The sequence below is a fragment of the Neodiprion fabricii genome, chromosome 6 (genome assembly GCF_021155785.1).
Source record: "Neodiprion fabricii isolate iyNeoFabr1 chromosome 6, iyNeoFabr1.1, whole genome shotgun sequence".
Lineage (NCBI taxonomy): Eukaryota > Metazoa > Arthropoda > Insecta > Hymenoptera > Diprionidae > Neodiprion > Neodiprion fabricii.
In genome coordinates, this window is record NC_060244.1 from 23140734 (window position 1) to 23167192 (window position 26459).

Sequence of the window (26459 nt, forward strand, 5' to 3'; positions counted from 1 at the left end):
GTCGCGAGTGATCGTTATTTTGTACGGAACTCTAGGAACGCCGCGTTTCGGCGAGCTGCACGGGATGCACTGTATAATCCATATGCCGCCGCCGTCCGTGCTGTTGCCGGATCAGCGTGAAAGCTCGACTTTAAAGAGGGCACACTCGACACGCGTGTAAAATTCATGGATTTATGCATCTACGCGCGTGCGCTTACACCTCGAAACGTACGTGCATATACGTTTGTGTACACGTGTACTTAGTTTCGTGAAAAGAAGTGTCAAGTGCCCGAAGCACGAGGTATAATATGTAATATGCGGTTTCGTACGCTGTGTATACGTATTTGCACGTTTGTTGGGTTGTTTACGTATGTAGTATATGTATAATATAACACGGACTCGACGAGTGCCTACTCTATACGCTCATTTACACCCTATGCGGCATCCTCGTAGTGTGTTATACATAATTACAAAAGTTAATTAGCCTTTCAAAGATGAAAGAGGTCGCAACATATGGTCTTTTCACTGATTCACGGCATCCCAGTACTGCTGCCATCTACGCGTTTGCGGTACGTATGTATAAAAGTAACGTAATCTACCGAGTTCTACGAATCGTAATATGCATGGTACGAAAAGAGTTGAGAAATTGAAATAAAATTTAAAACGCGTCGTTTGCGCTTTGTTTTTACAATCATTTAAGATATCTTTATACATGATAAACGTTTTATTACACGTGCGCGGATTTTACTTGCGAGCTTTCGATGAAACGAAGAAGAAATAGAAGGAGACCATCTAAAGGAATTGTGTATAATTCACCACACGGGCATTTCGATCCGATTGAAGTAAAAACATCGGCGAGATGTTGATGCTGAAATGAAACAGCACATAATGATGTTTGAAAATAGTTTAAACACAGTTTAATTACGGTTTAAATGGTGCTGCACGGTTTATATACAACCCGTGAATACCAAGCGCGTCCCTGTCGTCGCCTAGAGCTGTTAAAATTATATTTCAAACACTGTATACTTTGGTTTCACGCGAACGGTATTTCGGTATTTTCGTCCTCTAGCAGATTCTATTTTTCTCATTCTCCTTTTTTCTCACCAATTTTTCTTCTCATTTTGTTTTCATTGTAAACATCATCTGGCGGTCTTGATACTTGAAGTATCTAACCTAGATATGTGTAATGGTTTATCTACTGCATCCTTCCGTCGATATGCGTTATACGTTAATAATTTGAAAATTCTTACATGAAAAATTTTGCGGCACACCGTTATTCAATTTTTACGGCGGCCAATCAGCCAACCACATGTCGCTACGGATAACGAATGTTATATGTTGTGATGTTTGACTACCGAATGAATCGCACTTTTTTTGATTACATCCGAGTGAATCAGGCTTCAAAGAACGGACGGCTATACCAATAAACATAGTTCTGCCTTATGGGCGCTTGCCAGATGATTAAAATGAAATAGTGAAGGGGAACTTGTTGCCAATCGCGCGAATAAATGAGTTGATATATTGTAAGTGTTTAAAGAAGTGGAATACTTTTCTTCCATGACTCGCCTACGTAAATACAATTTTATTCGTGAAGATAAAAAACGTTTGATTTGATATCGAAATTAAAGCACAACGTGAACGATGATGGTGAATTTGATCACCCTTTTGCCGCGTGGTTGTGAATTTGAAGAATAGAAAATGATGCAAGAAGCGAGAATCTAGCTTAATATATGGAAATAAAAATTAGATTCGTGCAAAAGTAATTGGTATAGCTCGATCGAATGAACGAACTAATTCAACTTGGTCACAAATCAAGTTTATGTTAATACCGTCGTCGAAGTTCTGTAAAAGACGTGCCCTGTAATTGGCTGTATAACTGGAGTTTTGTTTACTGCATCGAAATAAACGAAATACCGCTAGGCATTTCACTCGTCAACTTAATTGAAGGATTTGCGAGCTTGAAAAGCTGAAAGATTGTATTTTTTTTTTTTTGTTACCATTTTATTTTCATGTATTTACGTTTTTATCGTCAACAGGTGTAATCAGAGCTGAGAGGAAAAAAATCCCATCTTAACGGATCCAATTAAAGTTTCCCTGGTTTAGTAACTATAAACTGTCACGAGCTTGCGGCGCTTAAAAGCTCGTGTGGAACTCACTCGAATCGCTTCCCGCGTGTTCAAACGTTTGAGCGACAGCAGGAACTGTACTCTCGCCTTGTTATATATTTAAACACCGAGCGAGAATTCGACCAATGTGTCTCTTTCGCATACTTATCTCTGTTCTCTTATACTCTTCGATACACCTATAATATCTATCTATAACAGAAATGGCGGGGAAAAGGAATTTCCGATCATTCCTCGAGCGTTAGTGGCAACTGTATTTATATAACACGTATATGTACCTGATCGTTGGCTTGCTTACATAATTATGAAAGCTGTTACAGTGCGTGTAAAATAAATTTCAAACCGTTTCTGTATCGGTACAGGAAAATTTACGTGAGCGGGGTTGTTTTTTGTTTTTTTTTTCTTCACAACCGAGGAATTTTTAGCAATTTGGAGGAAGCTTGCGGCCGATCCCGAGCTTGATTTTCACGCGACGCGGTACTTTCTTTAGACTTAAAAATTAATTGCTCGTGTCACGGAGTGTGTTTATAGGGAAATAAAATCGGGATGGTGTTAGATTTTATAATTATACTTTCACGCCATGTGGTTAGAAAGTCTAATCAGTTTCGTAGATCTATGAGCCTTGTTTCTCGAGCGTTCTTTTCACGTGCCGACGTATTATATCCGTGTGTGCAAGCACATACTTCGCGATCACGTGTAAACAAGTCGTTTTTTCAGACGACAATTCTTGCCGCAAGCAGACAATATTTTTACGATGTAACCTCGTCGTGTTGCGAGTTCCCTGTAATCCGATTTCAACGGTTCCGACGATGCAGGGGTTTGTAAATCGAAGAAAAGCTTCCGACGCGCGCAGTTTCGAATAGTTCTCCGTACCTATTCCCATTTCGGTATACGTAGGTCTGTACAATTCTGCAGCTACTAAGAACGCTTTTCCATCGTTCAGACAAGGTCACTCTTGTACAGCGTACAGCGGCTTACTTAGGTGCTCGGGGGTGAAGTTAGTTCGTGATTTGGTTAAAAAGCTCGTTTGTAGAAGTCAAGTTTAATTGGAGGAAAGTTCGTCCCGAAAGTTGGTGAACAGTCTGCAACGCGGGGGGCAGGTTGCTGCTGGATAGGAGGTACGAAGAGCAACCATACGGGGGAAAGCAACGAACTTTCGCCGGCTCTCGGTTACCTCTTCGTCCTCCTTCCTCCTACCTCCTTTACCGGAGAATTATTCGCCCACGTCAAGGCCGCTCGCATTCGGAGAGAATTCGGAAAGCATAAGCTCGGGCGGATCAAGTACACGTATTTGTGAAAGCTCGCTGCGTCCAGATTCGGACAGTCTTAAGGGGGTGTGCTGGTCGATTTCGACGCTGTCGTATATACCTCGAAGTATAGAAGTTCACGTATCTGAAACACAAAGAAGCGTTTATCATGCTCGTTATATACGCAATTTTTAATGAAAAGATTTGAACGTGTTTTTATAAAAATAACGCTAAAAACAAAGTAATGGCATCGATTCTACGAAGTCGAAAAAAGTAAATTTTTACAATTCATGCTAATTTATTTATTTCTGCGTCAAATGAAAATTCTTTGCGGAGTGTTTTTGTTCGGAATCGCGTATAGAATGGGGCTGCTGAGCCCTTTTTCGCCTTTCAGATACGCGGACTTCGATATTTGGAGATGTGTACGTTAACGACGAAATCGACCAGGGCGCCCCCTCGAACCGCCTGCGTGTGAAAATTAGCAGACTCCCAAACCTCGAAAGAGTGATCCCTCTTCTCTCTCCCTCGTCGTTCACGGCGTAAGTTAGGTACGTTCGTGTGTTCCAGGCAGGTAAATTGAAGGCGGTTCTCGTCTCGACCGCGAACGCGGTTTTACGGCTAATTAAATCACCTGGCGCTGCTGACCGCTATATACAACCTGCCCATCCCGCCATGTGTGGCTTTCGTCTGCCTGACTATTAAATCGCATCTATATTATATTCAGCGGTACCCTCGGTAAGCCCAAATCGTTGTAAATATGGACACAAGGCTGCTCCTCTGGAGGCAACCAGATTTACTCACTTTGTTAACCCTTACCCTGCACGCCTCCTGTGTACATGACACACTCCGTGTATGACGTCGCAGATAACTTTAAGAAATATCACAGGATACTCTTTAACGGTTGCGTTTCAAGGTAAATTAGTTATCGTTGGTAAAATCATATTTTGAATATGAATAAAAAAAATAAAAAAAATGTATGAAACAACGAAATTACCCAATTTAGCCAATTTTTTTGTTCCACTAATTCTTCACCTTGCTGTACACGATTTTCAAAATTTTTATACACCGAACAGGCTCACATGGGCAAGCGCGTCAAGCCATTATTCGAAAAAATAAGAAACACATATCTACTTGAGTCGAAGTTGAAGCACTTTCGTTCATGAATTTATCACACCGTTGTGAAAATATCAGTTCTCTGTCATGGGAATAAGAATTGTTTTTTTTAGGTGACAAGTTTACGTTTTTACGTAGAGAAAAGAAGATTTGCTTAAACTGCCTTTTTTTTTTACATTACATTTTATTTCAATTCGAACTGAAATTTTTTAGGTGACAAGTTTACGTTTTTACGTAGAGAAAAGAAGATTTGCTTAAACTGCCTTTTTTTTTTACATTACATTTTATTTCAATTCGAACTGAAATTGAACCGAATACAGCGGTTAAAAAGCTGAACGATTTGGCTTTCAGTAACTTACTAGAACTGATAAACCTGAAAATGTCACCTAATTATTTGGTAAAAATGTTGATAATTTGCCTATCGGACCTCAAGGAAAAAACTGTATTTTTCTAAAACTAATCGGTACCTTCTACTCCGAGTTTCTAATAATTCGTAACTTTGCTACATACCGCAATTTGAATTTCAGATACCCGTGAGACTTGATTCGGGCCGAGTGACTCATCCCTCAGGATCGGGCTGTTTGGCCGGGGCGGAAGGACGGCAAGCCGTGAGCTGTCAGGGTTCGATGAGTCGCGTGTCGCCTAGTGCGGGTTTCAGTGCCGTGGAGTGCGGATTGGGAATAAGTATGCGGTGCGATACACGATGATACGGAGATTCGGAAGCGAGCCGTTGGCTCGATGCCATCGTGGTGAAGAACACGGAGGACCGGGACGGGGCCGACGACGACGGAGTTGCGTGTTCCACCCGCTACTCGCCATCGCTGCGGCAATATTCTTGCCAAATTTCGTCCTTTCCGGTGAGTGCAGGAACTAGGACCGCGTAAGACTGGTGTATGTGTAAGGCTTGTTGTTACAACGCGAATTAGGAGGCGCAACGGTGTTCACGAGCGGCGGAAATCGCTAACTATTTATCTATTTGGGAGAACCAATCCGAGCTGCCCGGCCAATCAGTGAATCTGCACGTGACTCGACCGGCCACGTTTTTCCGATCGGTGATGCACGCGCGGATATCTGGCTTTTTTTATTTATTTATTTTCATTGAAACGAACGATTTAACTCGTATAACCCGATACTTCAGAGCTGTGTCACGTTAGGGTGGGCTTTGATAGAGTTGTTTTTTAATTTTTGTGTTTCTAGGGGCTTGAACTCTTTGAAACTGATAAAAAATGTTTCCTAAAAATATGAGCTCTTTATAGCGACTCTACAAGAATCTTGTGGAGATAAGATGGGAAAGACTTTTTTGCTCTTTGAAATTATGTAAGTCGTTGACGAATGTACTGAAAATAATGGAAAGTACAAATTTTTGTAGAGAATTGAATGCTCTGCAAAAAAGATCCGATGCATAATATTCGTAAATGAAAGCGTTCATACGTTAATCAGCGTTCAAAGTTTAATCATCATTCTGGCAAATATAGCTACGAAATAAACAACTGTATCGTAAAATACATCACAATGTTCGCCAACAACATGATAAAGTCCTCATATATTTCATCAACAATATCGTTGACGAACATCGTGATATATTTTACGATACGGTTGTTATTTCGTAGCTATACTTGCCAGAATGATGATTAAACTTTGAACGCTAATTAACATATGAACGCTTTCATTTACGATATTTACGCATCAGAGCTTTTTTGTAGAGCGTTCAATTAATAAAGGAGAGAATTTTTCGGTTGTGTTTTTATGATTGGGAAAATGGATATTTTTCTCTGGTGTATACTGTGTGCTTTTTAATATTTATTATTTAACTAACTGATGAAAAAGTGCATAAATGCATAAATGCGAAGAGAGAGAACTAAAAACGTTTTTTCCCCACGAAACGATCATGTGTGGTTAAAATTGTGGCCATGGGTTTTTAGGGAATACTGTTGTTTCGCAACTTCAGAATTTTCTGGAATTCGGTTAAACGTAATAACGGAGTAAAACTTACCAAACTCATATTTTATAAACTGCGTTTCTTCAGAGTATACCTCAGGTTGTAAGATAGAAATTTTTTTCTCATGTTTCGTTCTGTTAGAGTTTATACCAACTTGGACGTTGTGGAAAAACTTGTACTCAACTATCGCCAGAGCTTTTGTGCTCTGATTCTAACAACGTTCTCGATCCTGACCTTTGAATAATTCTATAGTCCTAAAATGCTTTGCGGCAAGAGTCATAATTAATCAAGAATTAAACTTTTACGGAATTCTCGTACAAAGTTTGAAAAGCACTTTGGAAATTATTTGAAACGTTCGAACTTCTTGGAAATTTGTTTAACCACCGACAGAAGCTACGCACTCGTTCAAACTTGATTAGTAACAGAAAGTCTTGCGGTTTGAACGCTCTGGGCAAAATTTTCTTGTTATTCACTTTTTTTTTTTTGTTTATACTTCCTTTCCACTTTTATCCCTTTGTTCGAATTATTTCCTCAAGTTTTAAGCGTATTTCGAGCATCGTTGGTCGTCTTGAAATAAATATAAGCTGAAAATCATCTGCAGCGTTCGTAACTTTGAAAAATTCGAATTGACTCTTCGATTATTAAAGTTAGTAAAAAATAAACCACGTTAAGACTGCTCCTGAACTAATTGAAAAATTTCAACAACGGAATCTGCTTGATATGCCGGATCACTCTGACAATGAGGTGATAAAATTGCAAACGATAAAACAAAGCAATATCGCAAATTAATCGTATTTGCGAAAAGTTTGGAAGAAGCTTTGCCTTTTATTCATCGGCTGGTTTAAATTCTCTCACCGTCTCTATCTCGTTCTCGGTTTCTTGCCCACAGGATTTGTAATCTAATCAACACGTCTCGTTTCGCCCAACGTTTCATCAAACAGATATGCCGAGTTGTAAACTGTTTTGTGTGTGTGCAATTTTGCCTCGCATTGCTGCAGCTTCGCTCCAAAGCTCGTTGACTCTCACGAATAAAGCAAACGGTGCAAAGCTGCTGCTTGTAGAGTATTTCGCTAGTTAAATTCTCTCGAGAGGTGCGCTTACAGCGTTACAATTATATGCAGGGGATGTAGGAACAACGCCATAAGCGCATCGCGACAAAACCAGACACGGTTTCACCATCGTTCAATTTCAATCTTTCGTACTTCAAGAATTCTAATTCAATTCTATTTTTCAACCGATGGGAAGAAGCGAAGGTGTCCATCATTAGAGCGTTTCAGAAAAAAATAATCTACGATTTTCCACCGTGGAACTCCCTAAAAAGTTTGTACAGGTGAAAAGAAAGATTCTGTGCAAAGATGAGCGTTCTGCGGTACGAAGAAGATCGCGCTCATTTGATTTTTCTCATTTTTTTTTTTTTTTGAATTTGCGAAGAAACACGTTTTAGCACTTAAATTATTATTATATCATTCGGGAATCTTAAAGTTTACTTTCAATTATAAGTATTTTATAAGATTCAACTAATAACGAAAAAGTAGTTAGATTCAGTTCACAAACATCAACTGGAGACTTAATTTTACAAGTTTGGGTCTTCTTTGTGACGTAACTTGATGTTACGATTGATGTAAGCAATAAAATAACGAATTTGAATTCACGATACTTGGTAAATTTGAAAATATGTATATGAGTGAAAAATCAATTGAGCGCGATTTTCCACGTAACGCTCATCTTTTGACAGAAACTTTCTTTCAACCTCAACAAACTTTACAGGGAGTGCAATGGTGGATAATCGCAAATCATTTTTGTTTTGTAGCATCCCAGTGTCCGTCCTGTGGAATCCGCATTCCATTTCAGTTGGTCTTTTCCTTCCCCGTTCCGTTGATTTATGGTTTGATTGTTAGCCATGTAAGTAACGGAGCGATAACGCAGCCTTGAGGCGAAGCAGCGGTGTTATATGCTTTATACCTCCTCTTGCACCCAATGCGAGCTTATCCACCTTACTCACGGTGCTCTGGTTTACCTTGCTCAGGTTGGTTTTGGTTTCGTGCTCGCAAATAAAGCACGCACTCCGCGTGTATACCGGGTGTTACATTTTCCCGTAAACTAACGTTTTACCCGCGTTTTTGTAGTTATGCGTTTGTGTTCACAGGGCGGTTTTCCTTCCAATATTGTTACTGCTGTTTGCCATAACATATAATACCTGGATGCTTTGCAGTGGATATTTTTTCGCAGGTATATTATACCGTAGGTTCGAGTGAGACGAATTTATTTCCGAGCGTGAATATGCGTCGTTTGTCGTATATCTTGTAAGTCGAAATTTTGAAAAATTTCTTTCTAAGGCGGTTGGTGAGTCGCAAATTAATCATCTATACGAGATATTTATTTGCACGTTGAGGATTTATTAAATTTACGTATTCGTATGCCGTACGAGAACTTTCCTAAAAATACTAATGGAAGAAAGTACTAAAATTATAAAATAGAGCCTATGTAAATGTTGACTTTTTATTTTAAATCACCCTAGTATTTCTAAGTATTTAATTCTTCAAGATTACACTGATGTTGAGTAAGTTTAATATTATCAAGAAAAAATTTTCACCGAATTCCTGAAAAGTAGTTTTTCCCACCAACGTAAGCCATCGTGAAGCAAAATCAAACGAATTCACCATATTCTTTAAACCATTTACAAAACGATCGGACAACGAAATAAAAAATCGGTACTTCAGCTCTACTTTACAATTTCATTATTATTTGTTTTTCTTGAAATTCAAATCAACGGTAGATATTGAATTTCAATTCACCAGTCTCCACAATTTTATCGTTCAGTGTATCGATGACGTGTATCGAATTTCTACCAATTAAAATGTTTTCATTCCTACAGCAGGGAAAAACTGCTAATCAAGTATGAAATTTCACGCGACCATGTGCAAAATTCTCAATTTTGTCATTCAAATTCAATTCTATAATATGCATTTCTCTATAAAATTTATATTATCTCGTGTAAAGATCGTGGAGATTCACCTGGATTAACTTATTTCGATCATGTGCGCCAAGAAAACTTGCAGCAATTTTGAATCTACGGAGATGATAAAATATCGTTCCACCTTTCCCGCTCATTGAAACTCCGTGTTACACGTATGCATATACGCGTCGTAACATTCGAAGTAGAAAATCGGGCGCGACTTTTTCAGGCCCACAAATCCACCTTTGAACAGTTTTCTCCGTATGTTTTCGAATCGCCCTGTATAATACAGATTGCGCGTGTATTGTTGCACACATTCGTTGCACGCATGACGGCTCTGATTTGACCGGACTGCCGCAAGCTCGCGGCTTGGTACGTGTTTGTTGGTTCTTTGTAGGCGGCTCGGTTATGAACGTATATCGTGGCCTCTGGCAGCAGCTCCCCACGATGCAAGTGCACCGACGGTGTAAACTGTGTGCAGCAGGTAATTAGAGTGTGGGTAGTAATTGCATCGGCGGGGACGAGCGATGCTTTTTATTGCGGAAAAACACGCTACGCTACGGAGGGGTGATAATTTTTATTTCACATTTTTACCGCGCACACTCGCAATTGTCGTGAAATTTTATTTACTCGCGGTGAAACGGTTTCGTTGGTCTTTATGCCTGTCTCTGTCTATCTATCTATCTGTTTATCTCTCAAAAACTCCGAAGGAAAATATTCTGACTTTTATTATCCGTCACTGATTAATTATTACAGGCGTTTTTCCTGCTTCAACGAAATTTTTTTTCAAACTGTTACACAGATCCGATCAGAGGCAATCTCTTTCGTTTACGCCTGTGCACCCGCTATTTCTCGACGACTAGACCTTCTCATCGTCAGACACGTAAAACGGTGCAAACGTATCTATATAATCAGACCCCAGGTTTCTTATCAAACGATACCCCTGCCAAATCCAGACACGTCTTACGTACACCGTTTATCGCCCTCTTATTCGTAATTTATCTTACCTTATTTTTGCTCCTCTCCCGCCAGAGGTTTTCCGAAATTGGTTCAAAGAAGAGGGTTTTTCTTTAGTTCAGATGTTGAACAATTTTTTTTTTAAATTACACCTTATCTCAACATTCGCAAGTTATTGGCAATGATATTTAAAAGATAAGGTGCCATTTTTTAAGAATGAATTGGGTAGATTTAAAATCAAAGTTGGATTTGATCGGTGCTTGGTGAGTTGATTTTTCGTTCTACAATTAACATAACAGTCGAGGAATCAACGCGCGGTGCAAGGACGATGGTGAAAGTTTGTCACGGGGTTGATTGTGGAAGGTAAAGCCTGGCCGGAGAACGAGGAAGTGGAAGAACGAAGAGTCTCCGTGAACTGGAGCTGGTGGCTGCAGGGTTTGCGGTGCAGTGAATCATTCTATGAGCATAAATTACCGCGACGTCACAACGCACGGTTAATTAATTAAGCTAAATTGTCCTAAGCATGAGTAACTGCCGGCGCTTGGCGGCCACTCGTGTGGATGTGACTCTCTTGCCGCGAGACGAACGCTTTTCAGGAAGTCTCATTTAAATCTACTCGTTTCTCGACAAAATTACCCTACTTTCATTGTTCGGTTATGCATAATGTACCAGATTCAAACAATTTTCGAGAACCGTATACCTGCTGGCTTATGCTGCCTGGCGAATATGTCCCTACTCGAGTTATCGTTGAAGTACGGATCTTCGGTGAGAACAATACGGGTTTTATTTTATCGATGGATATTTCAACGCTCGACGAGGAGATGAGAGGCGTGTCAATCGCTAGTTGTACTACGATAATTACACCGCGGCCCAAATTTCGCAATGGCGCAAATTCTGCAGGCTTTACTCCAGTAATTTGTTCGCGCGGTTTTACACCAATCACTGGTTCGCAATTGTGGAGGTTGGCAAATTAACCTAATAACGACTACTCGTCGTGCATTTGTGATCCGATAAAAAAAAAAAAAAAAAAAACTGCAGCTTTCTCTCGTCGCATCGTGCGCGGAGGTGCGAAAATGTAATATATTGCTAATCCAAGGACCAAGATTCGCAAGCTTGAGACTTGACTTTCATTTTGAAGTCGAAGGGTTGCTGCGCGTTTCGACACGTGTAACTATCTCCCTGTAATATTCATTGGAAGCTCGTGTCGTCTCTCGGTTCGTGTTGAATACGTTATAATATACGCTGAGGTAAAAGCCGTCAGGTACGATTATACGTTAAGCTTTCCGCCAGCAGGGCGATTCCCTATTAATCGTATATTATGGGGGAAATTTGCGCTCGGGCAAAGCTTCGTTGTCGTGGATCAACCAAAGTGGCGCATTTCTCCCAATGATATACTTTATGATTAACTAATTAGACAGCCATTATACCCGCCGCTGCGTTCTCTCTGTTTCGAACGATTCAAACCGTTCTCCGCGTGTTCTATCCGCTCTCTCTATTCGCAGTTATTATACGCATTGCCTCGAATTAGAGGCTGAAATGTCGCTGACATCAACGTTCGGTAAACTGCCTACCGTATAAATTGGTGATGAAATTAGGCGTATGTATCGAATGAAAAGTATCGTACAATAGCCGTGGAATAGTTGCTCGTTTTTCCTCTTCCAACATCGTAAAATTAGCTCGGTATTAAATTCTATAGGCAAATTTCTCTTACCGAAAGCTTAACTCTGCAAGGCTCTCTTTACCCTCTTTAGATTCGACGCAGAGATTGAAAACTTAATCTTTGATACGGTAAAGTCAAACACTATAACTCCTCTTGGCGCGCGTACGTATACCTATACTTTCAATATCGTTTATAGGAGCTTTCTTGTTAAAGGGATGTTAGAAATAATTTTCAAGTTACGACTTTCGCCCGGAGGATAAACGCGTGATGGACATTATAAAAAATGTCGACGATGCGCCTCGTCGTCCTTTTTCAACACCTGTTAGCATCGCAATCGTTTGCAAACTCCTCGATTAATTTGTTTTTGTTTGAATACACGACTGTCTGTAGCTTTTGCAATGAACATTTCTTCCTTCTTTTTTCAGCGGGAAGTTGCTTGAAAACCTTTTTTTTCCGATAAAATTTTAAGGGTGGGATATAAAATGGAGATTGTTGAAGGTGAAAAACGAAAAAGAAATCTATATGAAACTTTTCGTCTGGAATGCAAATTCTTTAACCTGTAACGAGAAGTTTATTTATTCAATTTTGTGGCGCACGTGACATACAATGCAATATCTCATTAGCGCGTGAGGAAGATGTGACGAATAGGTAGAGAAAGAAAATGGACAAAAAGTAAAAAAAAAAGAAATCGTAAAAGGAAGAATAAAACGAAGCCAAGAACCACGAGTCCAACTGCAGCGCAATGCAGCGGTTCCGTTTTTAGAAACATTCTCAACGCGTATACGTGTAAGTGGTGTATTTACGGTCATTTACGGCGTTTCCCTGGCGAGAAGGAGTATAAGGATAGAATGAAAAGGGTAGGAGGAAATGAAAGGAGAAAAAAGAATAAAAAACAGAAACTTTCAGGACCATATTTCAATCAGTGCGGAAACGATTCGAGGATTGCTATGTAAACAGTTTGTCTATGAATAGAGGAATACGCGGATGCTGTTGGTGGGAGGGGAAGGCGAAGGGGGGCAAGGTTTGTTACCGATATAGCCGATCGCCTCGCTGCTCATACCGCAGTTCTCTTTGATTTAGGTGCGCGGGTTGTCCGACTTTAGCTCTCTTCGCTTTTGATTTCCCGCTTCTTTCACCCCCGTTTCTCTTTATTTTTTTTCTTCCTCTTCCTCTTCCCTTTCCTCTCTCTCTACCACTTCTTCCAATCAGCACCGCCGTCTTGGCCCATTCACGCCGCCCGTTTTCTTTTTTTCACCCCTTCACGACCCAAGGGAATCCGGATCTTCCGATCCTCCGAGCTCTCAGAGTCGGTATACGTAACACTTGCATGTAGGTAGAAACGGCACGCGCGGCGCGGCCGTCTAATTTAAACCGATCACAACACGTCTAATTTAAACAGACCCCCTGATGGTATTTTAAGTTAGGCACCTTCACTGGTTCAAGACGTGTTTAACGGACATCTGTTCGATACGTTTATACCTATGCCGGGGCGGGCTTACAATTAGGTATAAGCTGCGACACTCTCACACCAGCGAATCGCACGAGCTATTCAACCTGCGACCCTTTGGAGCCCCGCTAATCGTTACCCCGAGTATTATTCATCGTCTAAAACTGTCCTTCTTATTTTATTTTTTTTTTTTTTTCACCTTATTCATCCAATTGGAGACTTGCCATGATTTCAGAATATTTACGATTTTATCCGGGATTCAAGTTTCTGATAATATGATCGCTGATTCTTTTTTTCGGTACCTTCAATCACTGAGAATAACAGCTGTAATATAAGAACTAATAGTTAGAATCTTGAAGCTTTCGGATCGGGAATATATATCCATATTATATAATATATATTGCCGATATTTGAATTTATATTATATTTAATTATATTTATATTATATAATTTATAATTGGATGTATAGTCACTGTCTTCAATTTCAACTTATGACACAAATAAATTTTCCATGCTTTTTCCGTCACGTTACGGCTAAATATAGGCAACTATGTATACATATATGTACAACTATACATATCGGTGATATCCGTATACTCTACAAGTCTAACTGCCACGCGAGGTGTGTACATACGTGTACATAAGCATGTGTACACCTGACAGATGTATAGGTATGTACCTATGTGGCGGCGTAAAAAGTCCGTGTTCTCGGGGAAATTGGTTTTTCGGAATTTTGTGATTATCGGGATGTCGACAAGCGGTGCTCGCGCGCCTGTCGCCGCGTCGCCCTATCGCCAAGGTAATGGATCTGCAGATTCTAACATACTTTTTATTTCTTCTTCTTCTCACCGAATCGTACCGAAAAACGCTTCTCCTTTGCCGCACGCGTTGGATTTATCCGTATTATCGGCTTCCGAGTTGTTACAACGTGTGCAAAAATTCGTAATATCTACGTCAACGTTTTCTCGAACTAGCTGGTTTTTATTTTTCTTTATTTTCGATCTTCATCGATACATCTCGTAGTTTTCAAATTCAAATCCGTTAAAATACTCGTTGAAGAATAAAAATGACTTTGATTACTCAAGAAAAAATACAATCTGTATAAAAAGAAGGAGGAAAAACAAATCTTTCAACGGTTTTAGTCGATGTTCAGTCGAGAGTGGTTTTAAATCGACTTTTGCGCTAGAGCATTGCATTTTTGTTAGGGAAAATATACTTGTTTTACATGTATATACGATGTGTGAATAACCCGTAAAGCTTCTGAGAGAATAAACAAATGCAGCAGCTAGTGTAAAGTCGTATTACAGTGCATTATCTCGCATCAGTGGCAGGAACTGCTCCCTTGTCGACATCCTGCAACGTTTGCAGGTCACGATGAAAACTGTGATACCACGCGATGCTGGCAGTGCCGTTGCAGTGGGGGAAAAAAAATGAGAAAAAAAGAAAAGAAATTGTGAATAATTATAGAATCACGGGCAATGGATTCAGGAAGCATTAACCGAGGTTATAATGTCATGTGGCATGTGTTTCCCCTGTTAATACCGGACGAGGGACGAGCAGTGGCTGCGTATAATATACGTTTCAGAATCTCCGTTCGACCGTAGAATTTAGTGTCCAACGTTTAAGCCCCTGCAGTTTCTTTGCTCTTGTCCGTGCTTCGACCTACGTGATTCGCGTTTGCAACGAGATATCGAATAAGGAATTAAGGAAAAGAGATTTTTGATCTTGGATGGTGAAAGTTTTCGTTTATCATTTTTCTTTTTTTTTTAAATGTTTTTGGACGTGGGTGCCAACTCTCAAACCATATTACAAAGCAGCTTGCCGTTCGTGAACGCGGTATGGAGGCAGAGTAGTAATATTTCTGCAGGCGGCAGATTACGAAACGGGAGAAAAATTGTGTAAAATCTTTTCCCTGCACCGACAATTCCACATCGTATTTTAACGATGGGTGTGCACTCGCTATCTAGTTTATATACATATTTTGCCGGTACGCGGCGTCTCACAAGCGTTTGAAAAATTGTGTAAACTTTCGAAGAAACTTTCACACTTGTTAGCGTTATGTACGTATTTACATGAAAGCTCTGCGCGGAAATAAGGAGCAGAAAATAAACGGAAGCGGAGGAAGCGTCACAAAGAGCAAAAAACAAAAAACAAAATACAAAAGAGAAGAAGAAGAAAAAAAAGAAAGGAGAAACGTAAAATTAAAAAAATATGCGAATCGCAGGGAATTTCAGCGGAAAAGTAAATTATAACGCGATGCAGGCACGACGGTGGTTTAAGGTGGTGCTGGTTGGTCGTTCGTACAGCGTCGTATGGATTCGTACGTGTAGTAGAGGAACAGTCGATGCATGGCGGGCGGGAATTGTTTGTTTGTAGTTCCCAGTAAAATTAGTTTCGGGTTATACACGTATAGCTGCAGGAATGGGAAAAAGGACCGTTGGCGCCAGGGAGAACGAGCCACATGTCGAAGCTATGGTATTTCTCTTATTGCGTTATTTCGAGATGTTTTCTGTCCCGTTTCCTCGCCGCCGCCCGCCGCGGTTTTGCCTCGCCTAGGCATGTATACATTTCTGTGTAGGAGTGTACAAGCAATACGATATCTATGTATGTCGTATACGTGCGTCGGTCGTAACGAAGATTTGTCCCTGTGCAGTTGCGGCACTCTCTTACTCTCTCTCTCTCTCTCTCTCTCTCTCTCTCTCTCTCTTTCCCTCTCTTTGCATTTTACAATCTCCGGCACCCCGCCACAGTCTCCACAGGATATGACGTAGAGCCCGGACTGTCTTTGTACAAACCTGAACTTAGAAGAAGCGTACAGTATACGTATTCTGCAGCATTATTCTACAGGGGCGTTTTGCCATTCCTCCTACATTTATACGAGGAAAGTTCCTCACCGCGAATTACTTTTCCGCGATGGTGAAAATTTTGCAGTGAGCAAAAAACAAAAATTGCAAAAACGAATGAATGAAGAAGATAAAAACGAGAATAAACAATGATAAAAAAAAACGAAAAAAAGAAAAGAAAAACAAATGTTGGGCGAAATTGTGTACCGGTGTTACGTATTATACGTATGTGTACAATGTATGCGTATTCACGTTATACGTACACAACTACACCGAAACTTATCATTTCTGTTCCGTCGGTCGTTTCGCTGCGTGTACGGTATATATTCGTTCCTCTTTTGTTTCACCCGTTGCTCTGTTCACTTCCTCTCTTCCGTTTCTCATCGCGTGCAGCCTCCCCTTTCGGTTCACGCGTTTATTCCTACACATACCTATGGGTAGTATCATAGTTTCATTACGGCATGAGGAACCGGGACGTAGTTCATCGCGTCGGGAAGGTAGGGAACAAGGCTTACACCTCTCTTTGTGAGAATTGTCGAGAGAGGAAGAGTGAGAGAGATGGTTGGGGGAATGTCTGCCGCCTGCGTGGGTGAGGATGCGTGGTGCGCGGAAACGTAAACTGACTGACGCGAGATGCCGTCACGGTACAATAGCGACTGATAATAGTACTTTGAAAGTGGTGGGAGGCTGCACACGCTGCTTGAATTTGCACGCGTGGTGTGTACTTTATCAAAGCACGCGCTGAGCCGATGCAGCGATACCGGCGCTGGTTCATCGTCCGGCAAACTTAATCAGCACGTTAGAACACCTGATCGTCGTGCAGCCGAGGGTATTTGATTTGTCTACAGCAGAGGAATTTTCTCACCAAATGCAATACGAATCTTATCGTTTATAGGTATCGTCGTCGTTGTAAGAAATAACGTTGAGAAATTTATATAAAATTTGTTTGGCTGAAATTTACCTGCAACGCGTGTCGAAAGTCAGTTTAACTCGCCGCGGATAATCGCGAGTCATTGCACGGAGGAAGAGTTTTAGCTACGCTGAATCAAGGACGAACGAATCAAAGTTTACCTGTAAATTATATGTAGGTATATAGACTGTTGAGATTTGATTTGATTTGAGAGAGAGAGAGAGAGAGAGAGATTTCTTTGATGACCCATCTTCCTGCGACGGGCACGCTTGCAGTAATTACGCAAATTTGGCCATTGTGCACAATTTTGCGGCTGGGCTTGATCAGGCGACGTTGTTTTTTAATCTCCCTGACCGGAAGATCCAGACTGCCTGTTCGACGCGTCGCTGACTTGGCTATATCCAGCCAATTCTTTTGTTGGTTCTTCACCTCTCTGTCTTGTTCTTCCGGCACCTCTCATACGTAACTCAGATGCGGAGACTTTATCTCTGGGCGAAATGTGTATCGTGTATAAATATTTTTTTCGTACGGAGGGGGATCACCTTGTAACATATATGTTTATACTCATCTTCTGGATTACGGATAGCACGTATGCGTTGAAGGGTGTGGTATACTCGCGAGTGCCGTATATGCACGTCTAAGTTATAGACAGAGGTATCGTACGTACAGGGGTGTGTGGATGCGAAGGCATGCGGCCCCCGCGACGGGCAGGTGTAGGTACTATATTTATATGTGGCGTGCTTGAAGGCGTGAACATGTGGAAGATGGCGCTACAAAATACCCGGAATATGGGGTATAAAGCGTGGGGAAATTCTTACGAGTTACATGCGCTTGATGCCTGTTTGTTGTTTTCTTTCTGCCATTCCTCCGCCTCGAGTTTTGTCGCCCTTTCTTCTTAACTTATTTCTTTTTGCTCCTTTCGTTTTTCGTCGCCGTCTTCTTCTTCTTCTTCTTCTTCTTCTTCTTCTTCTTCATTCTGTGATATTTTTCTTATTTTTATCACGCGGAGCGCTCGATTTACTCCCAGTGTCGATTGTACCTCTTGAATTATCCAAGAACGAAACAGTTACTCTGGGAAACGCTACTCGAATTTCAACCGCACGTGTAATACATTTTTATCGATATTATGCTGCAGTTTGAACGTCCCGTTGTCCACATTCAACTTGTTTAACTTTGCAGCTTCATAGCTCCGGATGACGTTTCTCCTTCAGGACATCATTATATGTTACAGGTAGAAAATTTTGCCAAGAATATCGAATGGCTGTAGGATGCAGCAACGCACGATGGTATCGAAAATTTTCATACCGATTCTTGTTTTCCCCTCTTTTGTACGTCGCGCAACAAACATCTTCGCCGCAGCTTTCGTTTTTACTCGCAAATCTTTTCCCTGTTATAAATCATATAGGCTCAGTTTTCATACCAAGTAATCCGGACAGGGGATGTGAGGTACACGTAAAACGATCTTCGTCACGCCCAATTGAATTTCGTAAGCCGACCGAAAAGTTGGCAAGAACAAGGACCAATGCAGGTTGGCACACGCGGAAATCGTTTCCTCCCCTGACATCTCCCACCCTTCGGGATCTCGCGTCCTGTGCTCGAGGCGCGTACTCGAAACTCTAACTCCAAACTCCAAGGGATCACCGCGTAGTCTCCCTTATCCCTCTGCACCACTCGCACTTTGAATACAAACGACTGCATGGCGGTGGAATAAAACTCTGCAAAGTGCAGCACGCTCTGCGCCTCGAAACAATCGGTTTTCGTCCGGCGTTATAATGGCCGAGTAAAGATACACAAGGATGACCGCGTAATAACCTACTGCGAGACAAACGGCTGCCGGAGCTATCGTGACGGGACGAGAGCGTGAGCGACTATAAAACGTAGCCTTTTTCACCGTATCGTAAAACTGATCTTGGTTTTTTTTTAATTTTTTTTTTTCTTCCCATCATTCACACTGCGGTTGGTTTTTACCGTCGAAGCAGCGAGAACGAAAAACCACGAAAGTGTCGACTCCCTGACTCCTCGCAATACGGACCTGCATCTGTAATAAATTATGTTTTATTTCGCGTTGATTTTAGGATGGCTCGAAGTTGTACGAAGATTGCAGGTTGGGTTTGATTACAAGATCTTTATCACAGATATTTCTCTGTCTTTGATGCTGTTGTGTAAACTTTGAACCGCGTGCGATCCGTCTCGCAACCAGCTAGACGTACAGTCGTATAGACAATATACATGTATAGGTATGAAGGAAAGAGTTCATCCCGATTTTGACTCCCTTATTCCCGTTCCCTGCTTTTTACCTTTCTCCTCCTCCCCCTTCTCTCGTCGACCTTGTTTTCATTTCACCTTTCCAAGATTGCTTCGAGTTTTACTTCCTTCGCAAAACCTTTTGGAAATATAACGAGCCATGTTCCTTTTTTCCGGAGACGCGGAGGAGAAAACAGAAAAAAGAAAAATAGAACGAGGGAGAATAAAAAAAGAGAAGCAGGAGGGAAAATTATTTATAAAAATTCGAGATAACAACGGTCTTCGTAACGCGATATTTAGCCGCAAGTGGTTTATATTATCTAAAAGCATAATTATTAGAATTTGTAGACTGTGAGTTGCATGCGTGTGCATCGATGCTACAGCTTGCAGTGACAATCGCCCGTAAAGTGTGAGGCAAAAAGCGTGATACAGACTGTATATTTGCGGAGAGGCGGTTGCGGCGCCGGTTTAATTTTGTGTTAATACCGAGATTGTCGTTTGTACAACGCGCGCGTTTTGCGTTCCACTTGCCTATTCATTCCACGGTGAAGAGTTTTTATTCCACTCCCCTTTCCCTCATTGCGGTTTGTATTTCTTTTTCTTCTCGTTTTTCATTTTTTTTTGTTTTTTTTTTCTTTTTTGCTAATTAATCTGGAGCTATCAGGACTTTGCTACAGCGGCGCGCGATGAGGGGGGAGGAATCAGGTCGATGGAAAATGGGGGAAAACAACAGCGATGCGGAGGGGAGTTGTCATTTGTATAACGTCATCGAGTCGGCGTGTATACGGGTTTTATCTTTTCGGGTTAAGGGATCGAGCACCGATGAAACTACCGCAGGTTGACCAAAAATCAAGAGGACATTCACCGCCTAAGAGCTTTCAGACGGATTTTTCGGTTTTGAATCCAAAAGTCTCTGCATCGATTCTTTGAAATTTTCAGGAGTTTGATTGACTTATTTGTATGATGCCTTGGACAAATGAAATTTTATTCGATATATGTGTCTGTTAATTACAAAGCGGAGAACTTACACTGGCTATTATTATTTTAGGTCCCGTTTATCCTCGAGGCACGACATCCGATAGCTTCAGAGGAAGAAATTTCACAAGCTTATCAGACGTCGGTGAACATGGTGATAATGATTTGCCAGTGTTTGAACCCACGGCTCCGGCCGTCAGCGCGTTGGAAGGACAAACCGTTTATCTGCCCTGTCGAGTTAGAAATCTCGGCGACAAAGTGGTGAGCGCATTTTGTTGTTTTTTTTTTTTTTTTAAATATTTTTCCCCCTTTTTTCCTTCAATCATATTTTATATCTACCTACTTTGTTCGCCATTTCGCATTGTTACGATCGAATTTTAGCCAGACGATGTGTGGCGAAAGAAGAGAAAATTGCGACATTGTTGACGATGAAATTCGATTACAATTTGCATTTGCTGGGTGAAAATTGAATCGTATTATAGCTACCGGGTTTCGGTAACTCTGAACGACTTACGTAAGCGTGCATTTGCGGTTACGCAAAGCAACGTAGTTGCGGATCCCACGCAAGAATGGACGTAACGCGTGGTAATTTGGATACATCTGTGATTTGAGCGACAATTCCATTTCATTAGAAATTCAATTAAATATCCTTTCTCCTCTGTACCGTATTATTTATACGGCGTGTGGCGCGCGTGTAGCTATATGGCAGTTCTTGCCGTATTTTTTTCTTATCACATTTTTTCCCCACTGCATTATGCAACCACTCGCGATTCGCTTTACATTATTTCATATCACACCTTGCATCTTTTGTCTTGAACTATTTTCTTTCTTTTTCATTATTTTCGCACCGCGACTATTCGAAGCTAGTTTTGCTATGCGTGATGTCAGAAACAGCGGTGTAACAAGCTGAAAAAAATGAGAGGGACAGGGAAAGAGAGGAGAGAGAAAGAGAGAGAGAGAGGGAGAGAAAGTGGATAGAAAATGCTGAGACGACGACGCCGAGAACAACACTAGAATAACGCGAATTATATTATATATTTTCAAGTTAAATTTCTGTACCGAGGAAAAACTTTTCGTAAACGCGCAATCTTACCTATCCCTGCTTATACTTAGGGTAAACTTTTTGAAGAGAGGCCAAAGCATAATATGCAGGGCTGAGAAAAGTGTCAGAAAGTTTGTCGGGTCTTTATTAAATATAATTCACCCCATTGGAAGGAGAAGTAAAATGCTGGAAATTCGAACCGTAGGTTTGAAGTTGAATTGAATAATTTAAAAATGAAGGACAAACGAAGATTAAGTTGGTTATGTCTGGTTTGAAGATATGTGTTATAAAATTAGAAGAACGTACAAAAAAAATTTAGAACATTGTAATGCAATTATTCGTGCGTAATATATGCAGAGACGGTGAAATGAGATTTCTTGCTAATCTATGAAAAAAAAGGGTGTAAGTCGAGTCACTCCCCTTTCTTATTCCGCATCCCTTAAATCGTCGGTCAGGTGTGAAATGCAATACAAAAAAAAAAAAAAAAAGCGTATACGAGTGTCTCAATTTTCACTCTATTTTTCATGTACAGCTTTACACGTGCCCAGTAGGTGCTTACAAGTTTGAAGGAATGCTTAAAAAAGAAAGAAAAAATGTTGAATTTTCATTCGAAAGTTCGAAAAACGAGTAAAATGTTCCCCTCGTATAATAATATGCGTGTGCGTAGGGATTTAATAAAATTGAACTATTTTTATCTTCCGTACACCTGCCTGCTCTCCGCGTTTTCTCTCCGTCGCCCTTTTCACCCTTCCCGAGAATTGCGAAACATTCCGGTTGACGTGAAGAGTGAGGGATTGAAAAAACGTCGGCCTTCCCATTCCCGCAGCACGCGCCGCTCTCCGCCCCGCCATTGCTGAAGCACAGTTGGCCGTGCTTTGATCAGTTTTTAATCAAAGGTGCGAATTTGAGAACACCGAGTGGTTGTTGCGGAGGGTTCTTCACCGCTTGCGTCGCGTTTGCGACTGGGAATCATCGTTGCGGAACGATGCATCGACTGATGAAGAAGAAAAAAAGAAACAATTTCAAAAACATCGATATCTCGTCCTTCTTACAAGTCTCTTCCGTTGCGATGCGATTCTTGTATGCCATCCACCGCCGCGTGTCTTTATTTGTCTATAAAAATTGATTGTTGTAAAGAATACCTGCATATTGTACAGCTTGTAACAAGAAATGAAAGGTGTGAGTCGTGGTTGTCGTTGCTCTCTTCTTTTATTCCGGAGAGAGTTGCTTTTATAAAAAGAAGAACGAAGATCCGTCACGAAGAGAATCTTCGATCGGATTGACGTGTCTTTCTAAAATTGAACATTGAATCTGTCTTGAATTTTCTGTTAATCGTAGTTCAGACTCTTCTTGTTAAATAAAAGATACAAAAAAAAGTACAAAGTTTGCAAGTGACGATCGGCCGTTATCCGACATATGAATAAAAAACAAAATAAAAATTTTTTTTCACGCCAAATTTACGATCTGCATGCACGCGGCGAAAGCTTCGGAGCTTGCGAGGGCTGGTGTATCTCGCTGTTGAATATCATGTACCTACGTACGTGCCTCTATGCATAGGTATGTAGGTATAACGTAGATACAGGGCATTCCGGTCATGTATAATTCATTCGTTGGTTATATATGAAACGTATCACCGTCGGGTATGCCTACGGTACAGAACGTCGGAGAGGAGAAAAATGCAGGCACTTATTACATCATCCTCGGGAGATCCCGAGGGTATATCGACGCCGACGCGGGGGGTGAACGGGCTTGCCGAGGGTCTGCACTTTTCTCGGCAAGGGGGGGAATAGACAACGATTCAACACTTTATCTGTCGCGGTGACTCACGACTCATCGAGTATGACTTGTTTGACCGCGAAATTACCCAATCGAATTACCTAAGGGCCATATAATTTACTAGTTAACGTCTGAAATAGCGAAAAGCAAGCAATTCTCGCGATGCATCGATAGTGTGGATAAATTGTTTAATTGTTTTAAAATCGGTTGTTCTTTATATCCTCGAGTCTAATCGTGCTTTGTGCTTCGGCTCACCCCTTTTTGATTTTGTTCACTTTGCATGGACGTTGTTTATTCATTCGGATGTAACAGATTTTTTTCGATAATTCTCCACTTATTATACGCTTGGAATGAAACGATTTTTTTTTTCCACTTTGCGAATGCTTTGTGTACAATAACTTACAGCATTATTTTCTATGCGATACGCGTTTGCATAATTTTACTAAATATAAGTACACCTACTCAGCTTTTAGACGGTATGAATTATTTCATTGGAAAAAAAGAAACAGTGCTTAACTACAGACGTATAATTTGGTTATCTTTCTGCGGGATTTCGTTCGAAAATAATTGCTCTTCGTTTTACCAAGGTGCTTACGTGTACGTAATATAGGTATACCCGAGTATGTACGTTGTACATATTAGATACATATACATTAACGCACACAAATTCTCGAGCACGAGATATCCAGAATTAAGCCAGTCTTCTCTCCTCCTGAGATAAGCCGGGTATAGTCGTGGCTCTCATAGTGACGCTATGGCTTCTCGCTAATTGATATCTCGAGGCGTTTAACGCTGTGATTGCCCTTATTAATATCAAGCGTCTCGTCCTCGCCGCTCTGATCACACAACGTTTTTCCACAAATTTCAAGCATAGCTGGGTATTCGAAGGTTCGACAAAAAATTATACATATACATTTATATATATTTATGAATATAAATTGAAAAAAAGAAAAATCAGCAAAAAAATATCAAGTCTCGTATCTCTTTGTGTAGTACGCTGGTGGACGCTTACTTTTTTTTCAATATTTCTGCAAATCCGAATGGGGCTAGACACATTTGACCGAGTCATCTGTCAAGTGTATAAAAAAGCTTGGGAATATACCCTCGGTGATATGTTGGTAGGAGGCTGGACTTTTGTAAGCCGTTGAAAAAAATCCCTTATCTTCGTTGTCCGGTTTCGGGGTGTTGGTTCAATGGAAAGTGAAAACGAGACCATCGCTATACGCGTCGTTGAAAATCGGTGAATGAATTTTCATCGAGGTGTAAGCGGATATTTTTAATATGTAACAATGTATTTTATGCTTGTAGATTATTTTGTTTTTTTTTTGTGCATGTCTACATGCCATTTCTTAACAACGCGCTTGAATTTCGCGATACTACGAATCGCATTGTGTAACGGTGATTTGGAAACAACTTCTCCGAAATTCATGCTCGGTTGTTGGATTTGTTGATTACACAGTATCGTGTACCTAATGAGCAATCCGATATAACCCCAGAAGCTGGATGTAATCTTATTACTACTCGGAAGCTTGTACGCATAACGCAGTTAGCCAATTCCGAGAAAGTGTTTTTCTGCATTATCTTCAGCGCTTCTTTCCTCACGATAATCACAAAACTCGTCCAAGGAATTGTTGCGGAAAAAAGTACTGTAAGGAATAGATTAAAAATGTATGGAAATAAGAATCAAGGCGAGGATGAAAAGCTTTCTTATCTTCAAACGTCACACTCACCGATTACAAGAGAGAGAGCGAGACAAGGGAAAAAATTCAATTAAAAACAAATAAAAATTGTTTGCAAACTTTAATTTCGCTCAGGTACGTGGAATCAGCAGTTTTAGTTTCTGCGACGCAATTTATCGATGATGTAAAAAATGTTTGCAAAATTGAACTTTTAGTCTTTGAGTGAAACAAAAGTTTGGCTAAATTGATATTTAAATAGAATGAAATTCGTCGTCATTTATTTATTTAATTTTTTCTTTTGTTCTGTTTTGTTTTCTAGCTTTGTAATATCGTTATGTAAATATTATCTCTCCTTGCGATCGGTTTGAGAATGGATCAATTCGAAGAATCGCGCGGAGAGCGCCCGCTTCAATCTTTCCTGACCACTCGACGGAGCACGTATCACATATGACATAGGCAAAAAACAATGACTATTAGGTATATATTGAAGGTATGTAGTCTTACATGCACGAATAGATCCACATATACACAGGCCAATTCGCACGGCATCCACAGCTATCAGAGGACTGCACCGGAAGTTTAGATAAGAGCGAAACTTTCTGCAAAGACGTATCTCACCGCAGGGTGCGACATACGGTGACATGCCTAAACACATGTCCATGGGTATGTATCGCACAAGTATACATCGTATATGTCGAATCGGCCATCCGTGCACCTGGTATACATACAATTTTACCCATTGACGTAAACCGGGGTTGCAACTGAGAACGATATCGAAGGAAAGATCTGAAAGGTTAGAAATAATCTGATGAAAAACATTTCATTCCATGAAACGTTGCGAGGTAGTAGCCGCAACGGTACGCCTTTCAAGAGCTTATCGAGGCTTTTCGAATCTTTTTTCTCTTCACCCGTTCTCTTGTTTCTTTTTTCTATTTTTTGCCCGCTTTCTTCTCTCGAGTGTTGAAGTGTATTGTAGGTATATTATACTCGCTGCGCCCCTCGATCCGTACGTATCTTCTCGGGTCAGTATGGTAATTTTCCGCTGTTTGGTTTCAAATATTTGACAGAATTTTGACGAGAATTAAAAACCTTGTCTTTCTTGTTTCGCCGAGGCGTTGCGGTAAAACTTTTAGGCGATAACCATGCATGGGTTCGAAAAATGTACGTAGGATATACGATTTGAAATGTGGATTTATCGAGACGCGGTGTTCTTGCAATTTTTTGTTGCTTTTTTATCGCTTCTTTTTTTTTTTTTTTCAACCCCTCGCTCTGTTTCTCTCCCGAGCCAGTGACGTGTGCACGACGAAAGTTGTGTAATTTTCGGATTTCTATACGTGATTTATGAACAAACCGATGCTGATTTCACCGAGGGGATTCCATTTGTCAATACCAGCTTCGTGTAAACAACTTGTAACACGTTCCAAGAGCCGGCCCAACCACACTGTCATCGGTTCAGCCTCGTGATGCTTTTTACCTGCGTGGTTTCCTCGTGTACTTGATCCACCTATTCGCCATGATTTCTATTTCATTTTTCCGCAACGATATAATATTCACCCGTTACACGTCATC

The 26459-nt window shown here is 40.7% G+C and overlaps 1 protein-coding gene across 13 annotated transcripts in view; it reads left to right on the plus strand.

Moving 5' to 3' along the window:
• LOC124185055 overlaps positions 1 to 26459 on the plus strand; it is a 225195-nt gene that overhangs the window by 70608 nt on the left and 128128 nt on the right. For all 13 annotated transcript variants that reach the window (XM_046575400.1, XM_046575390.1, XM_046575388.1 and 10 more), the window contains 2 exons: positions 4990 to 5319; positions 20467 to 20654. In XM_046575400.1, coding sequence (XP_046431356.1) covers positions 5166 to 5319; positions 20467 to 20654 — 342 coding nt within the window. In that variant the 5' untranslated portion in view covers positions 4990 to 5165. The remainder of the gene's footprint in view (positions 1 to 4989; positions 5320 to 20466; positions 20655 to 26459) is intronic.